At 38.6% G+C, this 8,531-nt stretch overlaps 1 protein-coding gene across 2 annotated transcripts in view; it reads right to left on the bottom strand.

Moving 5' to 3' along the window:
* LOC113672561 (reversion-inducing cysteine-rich protein with Kazal motifs) overlaps nucleotides 1-8,531 on the bottom strand; it is a 30,212-nt gene that overhangs the window by 1,310 nt on the left and 20,371 nt on the right. For both annotated transcript variants that reach the window (XM_089181347.1, XM_027188861.2), the window contains 19 exons: nucleotides 8,253-8,323; nucleotides 7,397-7,471; nucleotides 7,271-7,298; nucleotides 6,633-6,693; nucleotides 6,088-6,235; nucleotides 5,792-5,856; nucleotides 5,426-5,562; nucleotides 5,039-5,071; nucleotides 4,798-4,908; nucleotides 4,318-4,373; nucleotides 4,080-4,209; nucleotides 3,571-3,684; nucleotides 3,119-3,260; nucleotides 2,687-2,776; nucleotides 2,105-2,166; nucleotides 1,603-1,730; nucleotides 1,110-1,344; nucleotides 790-911; nucleotides 271-360 (listed from right to left, as the gene is read on the bottom strand). In XM_089181347.1, the coding sequence (XP_089037473.1) occupies nucleotides 271-360; nucleotides 790-911; nucleotides 1,110-1,344; nucleotides 1,603-1,730; nucleotides 2,105-2,166; nucleotides 2,687-2,776; nucleotides 3,119-3,260; nucleotides 3,571-3,684; nucleotides 4,080-4,209; nucleotides 4,318-4,373; nucleotides 4,798-4,908; nucleotides 5,039-5,071; nucleotides 5,426-5,562; nucleotides 5,792-5,856; nucleotides 6,088-6,235; nucleotides 6,633-6,693; nucleotides 7,271-7,298; nucleotides 7,397-7,471; nucleotides 8,253-8,323 (1,898 nt within the window). The remainder of the gene's footprint in view (nucleotides 1-270; nucleotides 361-789; nucleotides 912-1,109; nucleotides 1,345-1,602; nucleotides 1,731-2,104; nucleotides 2,167-2,686; nucleotides 2,777-3,118; nucleotides 3,261-3,570; nucleotides 3,685-4,079; nucleotides 4,210-4,317; nucleotides 4,374-4,797; nucleotides 4,909-5,038; nucleotides 5,072-5,425; nucleotides 5,563-5,791; nucleotides 5,857-6,087; nucleotides 6,236-6,632; nucleotides 6,694-7,270; nucleotides 7,299-7,396; nucleotides 7,472-8,252; nucleotides 8,324-8,531) is intronic.

Raw genomic sequence — 8,531 nt, 5'->3', positions numbered from 1 at the left:
ATCGTGTAAGTATTTTACCCTGCGCGTGACCCTTGTTGCCCAGTTAATGTTACGCGTTTGTATACAAAATTGAACTGGGTCTGTGCTGTCAGTTCATAAATAGAGAATAATAAAGAGGCGCGTAGATATGGAATTTCTCTCTCAGTTAAACAGAAAGGTCCCTCTCCTTATAGTATTAAGTTAGTCTCACGATGACGAGAATTGATATGTTAATCTTAAGAATGCCTTGTAACCGGCGAACTCAACAGAATGAAACTCCCAATATCCTACCTGAAGTTTTGTCGGCTTTGCCGTAACAGCCATCACTAAAACCACTAAATCGCCTTCAACGCTGTGATATCCGAACAAATCACATTCAGTCTGAAGAGGAAATAAAACACGACCATTAACGTCAATTTCCCCCTTACTGATATACGCAAGTCTTCTTCTTTCGATTAGTTTTTGATCGTGTACTCTGATCACCCAGCTTATGGTTATCCTTTGGAGGGTTTTTGTGACTACTGCCACTGCACGTAAGCCCACATTCTGACCTTCCACGTTAAGCTTCCAAAAAGGTTCCAGTATTGCTTGTAAGTAGCAATTAGGACCTCGAAAAGTGTTCCAAAATGTCGGGAAAGGATGTTGCCCCCCCCCCACCACCCCCCCACCCCCCCCCCACGCCCCCCCCCCCCCCCCCCCACGTATGACGTCTGGTCAAATATAATACACCACGAAATGTTTAACCTTTGGTCCCCCTTCCCTTTATAATTTGTTCCTGTAGGCCTGGTGGGTCGTAATTTTTATGCTCACCGTAGATATATGCCGCCGAAGGATCTGAAATATCTGTTCCAGTGTAACTGACTCATATCTACTAAATCCTTCTCGGTTATATGCCAACTGTTTCAAACTATATAAAACTCGAACTTCAGCGGCTGCAAGACAAAACATCACAATTTCAGTGTAATAATGTCAATTACAAAAAGGTTGCCAATCGAAACAAAAAACGAGACGAGACGAACTACATCCGTCATGATGAGAGCAAGAATTAAGTGACATTCGTTTCCAAAATCATTACGCACAAAATTCGCCGAGACGTGACTGCCTTAACCGTTTGGTACAATTGTACTTACCACAGTGTGGGCAGCAGGCCCCTGGGGGTACGATCCCTTTGCAGTGAGGTGGTTTTATTTCAGGACAAGTGACACTCTCACAACGTGATTTGTCGTCATGATTAAGTCCAGTCCCTACAGCTTTACACCGTCCTTGATAATCAACTATCACTCTTGCTGAGCGCGCTGCGCATGTGCTGGAGTACGTCTCCCCGTTAACACCGCACACAGCAGGGGAGGGAGGTTTGCATTCATCCTGCACGAGCAAAAGAACACAATCGAATAAATATCATGTAAAATGCTATAATTCGACGTAATTCGTTTGACGAAAAAGCCCATAATCTACCGCAGTAGTCAAAGTAAATCGGGATGGTGTTTTCTTTGCATTATTGGACTCAGCATGAAAAAATAGGAGACCAGCTAGAAAATTGCAAAAAGAAGCCAATTAATGGGTCAATTGCAAAGCTTAGTTCATATGAATTAAAAAGCCTCAGTGCCGCACTGAGTATCATACCTTGCAGAACCCTCTGTACGCCAGCGTCTTTCGGTTGAACTGCAACGAGCAGAGGTTTGGGTGCTGATTGTTTTCCGAGTCGCAGACTGGATCCAACTGGAGATCGCTACAGTATTTTCCCTCTGATACTATAGACAGAAATAAATTTTATTCTTACAAAACCCAAGTTAAATCAAGTTTTCACTTAAGTTGAAAGGGAAAAAAAGTGTAATAATCTCGGAGCAAATGTCGATGAATCTCTTCCGTTTTTCTCGCAAAAAAAAAAAGACAAGTGTGTTTATCCTCGCTACTCAATATACATGTGTACTAACATTTCAGTGGAATGGAAAGGGAATGGAATCGGTATGTTAAAGACGATGGTTCAGATTCGCCAGAATTTATGTTCAGAGTGTAACATGTGGGGCAAATATTCAAGCGATATTTTACATTTTCTAGGACTAGAATAGATAGGAAAAAAGAGGTTCCCCTTCCAATAGTTAAAAAATTATCAGTGGACTCTCACCGCAGTAATATTGAACACACAGATCAGTGACGGACAAACAAGTCTTTCTTTCCACAATGCACCTGCAAAGTTGATAACAACAAGAAGGCATTAATCTTTGGATCACAAACAAAACAACCTTTACTCGCTATATCCCAAACGTCAAAGAAAAGCGATAACGAAAGAAATGAGGCGCGCAAAAGTAACGCAAGGAGAACAACATAATATATCCGCACACCCTTACTATAAAGCGAAATCTTCCACATTTCATATTCATTTTAAACACCCTCACATGCATCACGAGTTCCCCGATAGGTGCTTTTTCGAGAAGGGGACTTGTTAGAGAGGGTTCTTTTAAGAAAGAGGGGAGCTTATCAGAAACGGGGATTTATTCGGCATGGGGGGGGGGTTGTTATGGGAGAAGGGGACTTATCTGACAGGGAGGTTCATTAAATAAAGAAGCTTAATAAAGAGGGAGGTGTTACAACCGGAGAGAAGCATTTAGAGGGCGTTTACGGTATGATCAACATGAAATGCAAACAGTATCTCATCAATGGTCAAAAGAAAACATAACGTCATCAGCTGATGATAAAAACCACTCACTTTTCATCAGCAGCGCAGGGGCTCGGTTCGCAAGGATCAATGGAAGCACAGTTACCTTTCGTTAGCCGAGTGGGAGGCAACCCAAGACACCTGTTAACAAAACAAAAGATAAGCCCTTTATATAAAATACTAGGACCCGACATATATGATGGAAATCTATAGAAATACAATAATAATACCGTTTGTCACAACGTCTGAATTATTGAAACATATCTTTTCCTGCCCTTTTAACACTTCACATTCCTGTTGATTTTTTCGCGCGCTTTTTTTGCCACAGGCGACATCTTTTCCCGCGCTTGCCGCTGATTGCCACATTTTAGCGTCAGGCTAGTTTTCATCTTGTGATGACTTATTTTCGCCAGCGTTATTTTCTACGGCAGCAATAAAATACTATTAATCCAGGACTTTCTGAAAAATTATTTATCTTCTCACCGTGCCACACAAGGATTGGGGTAAGTCTTGGCATCACTACCGCACATTGGATTATAGACATTCTTACAGCCACAAGGCAAAGTACTGATGGTCTCCGTATCTGTAGAAACGTTATCTGGTGTTCGATTGCGTTTGGGCCGACCTGATGCGAGTAACAAAATGCTCTTCAGTTAGCCAAAAGAGGAGAGAGACAACATTGATAGAAACGGGCATAGCTGGGTTAGGAAGTATTAAATTAGCCACTCCGCATAACAAGAATGTCGTTGTCATTTACTTTTACTGCCATTTTGAATATCTTAGCCAAGAAACATAATCTATACGAATTGATAAGCAACGACATTTGTCATTCGCAAAGGTAAAATTTCATCCTAATGGGGTAAGCGGTAAACAATTCTGTTTTCGCCTATTCCATCACTCTAGAGGATCTAAAAATCTTCACAAGCTACACTTACTAGCATTGTACTCTGGTGATAGAACAGACTCTGGACAATTCCTCTTAGTGCAAGTCAGCTCTCCCGAAAAACACGTACATAGGTTGCACTCATCTCTGAAAGTTTCGCCGTTATCTGCAAAAAAAGAAAATATGATCAGTACATAAATCATTTTGCAGATTCAGGGTAGATTTAGATTCTAAACGCATCGAAAAATATGATACTCCAGCCTTAGCAAGCATATAAGAAAATTTTTGTTCGTTTTTTTTTTATTACAGTTAAACAAAGACAATATCAGTCTCCAAGGGAAAACAGACCCCACATCTTTGGTGAGCAACAGGGATAGGCCATTACCAGGTTCATATATGACAAGCATCCGAAAGCAACGTGTAAGTAAATGGATCAAGAGAAATATTAAATTTTTGGCTGAGACATCAGACAGGGGGAAAACACAACAACTAAAGGAGGCGCAGCAAGACTCAAATGATAGGTCTGTGTCAAAACATCCGTAAAAGAGCATTTCAACTTACTTTTAACCTTTCCCTTAAATCTACACTCCTTAGGCTCAATGCATTCCAGGATTCTACAATTGCTGAGTTTGGAAGTCCCATCACAGTGGCACATCCTGAAGCAACCTTCTCTGCCAGACACAACAGGTACCTGAAAATGTTCATGAGTAGACCTAGTTAGCATTAATGAAACAAAAAAAGGAGTATCAGTAATAGTATGTCTACACTGAGATAAAGTGAACTGCATGGTGACACTTACCCTTGCATATTCTCCGACTCGCACAAGGAAACTTGATGAATCACCCAGAGGACAACCTAGTGAGTACAAGGAAATGGTTATACAAAACTTCTTTCTAGTAACCTGCGGGTTTTTCAGGAGAGAGCATTATCATATAGCTTGGGTCTAATCTGTTTCTTGATAAAGACTGCCTTAGAATCTTGCAGTCTATTTATAAGTGATAATTGTCATTAAAACAAGAGGACTATAACTGAAGTAAGCAAGGAATATCCACGTTGAAGTGATCTCACTGGCTGAATCTCAAAGAGAGTGAATAAAATGAACAATGAATAGAAAGAAAAAGGGAAACAGATTCTTGTGCAATGCTGAGAGTTGGCGAAAAATAATTATCCTTGCCCTCAATGAATTCTTTGCAGATTTGGCCATGGTGGTCTAGGATCATTCCAACATGTACATACTAGAAAAAAGCCCCTATTAGTTTCAAATTATATAAACAATTACCTGGTACACATGTGTGTGATTGACACCTGTCAAGAAGCGCTCCATAGCAACTTCTGTTGATGTCGCAATCTTGATTCTCTTTGCATGGGTTTGGATTGCATGGGTGAGTTACTACATCAAAAGAAAATTTGAAAATGATAACCCATGACTATTATTTTTGTCAAATGGGTGATGTCTGTCGTAATATGACTCGTTACAATACTGGCACGAAAAACACCAATACTGAAATTACAAACCTTACCTTCGTCTGTAATATCAGTGTACTTGCTGGGTACTGAAAGAGAAAGAATTGCATAAATGCCTGTCCATTTATAGGTCATAATTCACAATCAATAAAACCTTCACAATATTAACAGCCTGTACAGAAAGGAAAACGTCTGCTTGAAAACTTTATCTCTTACTTCCTTATCTTCTTTACTCCAATTGTGAACATTAAAGGAAAAAATCAGAGGCACTTCCATAAAAAGTTTTTCCTCACTCCTTCAAATTTTCAACCAATGTGCCGTATAGTGCACTGACCAACCCAGAGGCTCTCGTCATACTATTAATAAAACTTTGAACATACCCCTCACAGGCTTACAGTATTAACTAAACAGAACAGAAAACTTTGAAAGAATGAATCACATACCAAGGTATTCTTGAAGAGAGATACAGGGAGCCTTTTTCTCAGGAGGAGAAAGTTCTTTACAAACTTCTTCGGGCGATAGTGCTGCTAATGTTGCACTGGAATTGCTACACTGTTTTAGGATCTGCACACAGTCAGGCCTGAAAAATGGAAATTATAAATGTCTTTCAGGTGACATTAATTTAATATCATATAAAACTAACTTCACACATAAATCAAAATTGTACTAACTAAATCTAAGTCATGATAGGGCTAAATTATGGAACAAAAATCTAAGAAAGCAGATGGAAAATGAAGTCGCATGAAAACTCTCATTTTTGAACTGTATCTTAGAAAAAAAAACATAGAAAAGTAAGAAGTCATGCTTACTTGCAGATGGTACTTCTGTGAGATTTGACACTGCATGGCTTGATCTGAAGCACACAAGCAATGGCCTGTAAAGGGAAAGTAAAACGTTTTTTTTTGTTTTCTGAGCAGGAGAAAAGTCTGAGCCCCCTCCCCTGTCCCACCTCCCAGGCTCTTTGAACCCCAGATCATCAGATTTTATGTTCTACTGCTCTGAATAGCACTTAAAATCATGTTACCTATACAAAATAAGTTAGGCCATAGTTTAGTCTTTCTATTGGTTTAAACCTATTCCAAGGCTAGATTTCTAGTTGACATACCTTCCATGTTTCAGGAAGACATTTCTTGATGTCCCGTATTGGAATAACAATATTGGGCATGTGAATGACACCTTTTTTCCATTCCTGCATGTGACTTTTAGCTCCAAAGTCAGACTTGCTGTTACAGCTGCGGAACAACTCAGTATGCCTGCAAAAAAGAAAAAATGATGTGCATAATGTAACCAAAGATCTTCACTCAAGTTAACTTCACGAGGGAGAGGGGTTAACTATACTTGCATGTCAGATGCCCATCTTGCCTATTGCATATCCTGATTTTATTAACATGAAACTACCTGGAGTACATGTATTTATTTTTTCCCTGAGTGGGGGGGGGTGGGTGTGTGGTCAGTCTAGGGCAGGGGTATTTTTCATCCACGCCCCTTACCCCTGATTCCTTAGCTTTCTGTGAAAGCTTGACCTAAGATAGAAAGGTCTGAGATATTTTTATTCAAGAGTTCACCAGGCTATAACCACTATGCCACTATAGGTTTTTAGCTTTAACTAATGCTTAAAAGCCAACAAATAACAAAGGCTTTATAACATACCTGTTGTTGAAGTTTGTACAAAAACTGAGACCTGAGCAACCCAACTGACATGGCTCTGTCACTGGGAAAAAAATGAACAATTTTAATTATTTAAAAAAAAACATAAACATAACATGGGTGGAGTTTCAGCTTGGTTAACTGGCCAACCATTCATGCCTACAGATCTAGAAAGGCACTACATCTCTTTCACAAGCCTGTAAATTGATAAAGCTAGCCTATAGTTCTCTGTTGTTGAACAAAGTTTTCATCATGACTGCCACAAATAAGCTAACTACAAAATCAATGGAATAGCTATTTTTTGAAAAGAAAAGAGAGAAAAAAATAAACCATGACTTAAAAGTAATTTTTCAGGGATTTAGATAGTGAAAAAGATGGAAATGAAAATCATGTAGTTAGAATTGTAGCTTAACCCTTTCCACTATAACATATGCATCAGTATGCATCTTCTCCTTGCTGCTCTCTGTATATTTCCTCAGATGCTCATGAGGAGAATTTGTTTAGCAATCAAGAGCATCTCTCATTGGTGATCATTTCCTTTCTTTATGTGACATTAACACGTGATTCAGGGGTGATACTGTGAGAAGAGATTAGATACTAGTCACTATTATATAGAGGTTGAAGGGTCAAAGCACTCTTACCATCAGCTAAGCAGTTCATCATGCTGATCTGTTGAAATAAAAGGATGTGTGTTTATGATTTTGAGAAGAAACACATGTTTTCAAATATTTTGGAGGTCACACCAAACTACAAAATAAAGTTTGTACCTCTTTAGGATTATAGGTACAGCTCTCATCAAATTTACGCCAGTTTTGTACCTTTCCCCTCTTCCTGGTATACCTCTATTTCAAACACCGAAAACCAATAAAAATTAGTATGAGCCACATAACTACCAAATATCAAATAATTATCTCTCAGTTACAATAAAACTGTGATTGCTACACTTAAGAGGACATACTCTAAGGCACAACCTGCTAATGTTAATATTGAAAGCCTTTTCTGCTGCCTAAATTGTTCAAAAGTTTTTATTATTAAATAATTCAAATAATACGCGTGCTCTGATTGGCCATAAAACCATTTTACATGAGTGTATGTAAACACGGTTTTCGTTCCTCATTCATTAGTTATTTTATAAAAGAAATGTACTGGTAAAATGGTTTCCGTGTTTACATAACCTGATGTAAACACTTGGTAGGTTGGGAGAACACTCAATAAGCTGGAAACCACTCTGCTTCACGTCGTGGTTTCCTACGCTTATCTCATGTTCTCCCAACCTCCTGCGTGTTTACATCAGGCTATGTAAACACAGAAACCATTTTACATTTCTTCATTGTTAACTAACTTTAGAACCGAACTAAAATTGTAAATACTTTCTTCCTTTAAAACTGTGTCACAAACCACACTAGTGATTGAGAACAACTTTCAAATACAGTTATTTCAATTTCCATATAAAGAAAAAGTTCCTTAAAAACCTGCCAGGCATAAAATCCAGAAATATAATCTTGTAACCCTTGTTTTCTCAGTTAGTGCGAGTTTAATTACTCCTTTGCTCTTCCACAAAACATTTAACCTAAAACTTGAAAATGTTCAAATGAAAGGTCTTCCTTCCAAATCCCCACAAACCTGGACACATTGTTCCCAGCAAACACTAGTTTTTGCTTTTGAGCAACACTGAAGTCTTGCCCCATCAATTCCTGTAACCACAAAATCAAAGGAGTTAGTGCAGCAATACAATACCACCAAAACCATTTTCAAAGGAAAGGGTTATTTCTGCACAGTCAGTGGATATTTTATTAATACAGTATATCACAAGATCAAGGAGTATAAAGGAACGGGAACAAAGATTTGGCTTAGAAGAAAATTCAACCACGATATACAACATTCTCACATTTTTCTTTCTTT

This window comes from Pocillopora damicornis, chromosome 9 (genome assembly GCF_964200805.1).
Source record: "Pocillopora damicornis chromosome 9, jaPocDami1.2, whole genome shotgun sequence".
In the NCBI taxonomy this organism is placed as follows: Eukaryota; Metazoa; Cnidaria; class Anthozoa; order Scleractinia; family Pocilloporidae; genus Pocillopora; species Pocillopora damicornis.
Note: the sequence above shows the minus strand (reverse complement) of the source record. Positions and strands in the feature narration are given on the sequence as shown.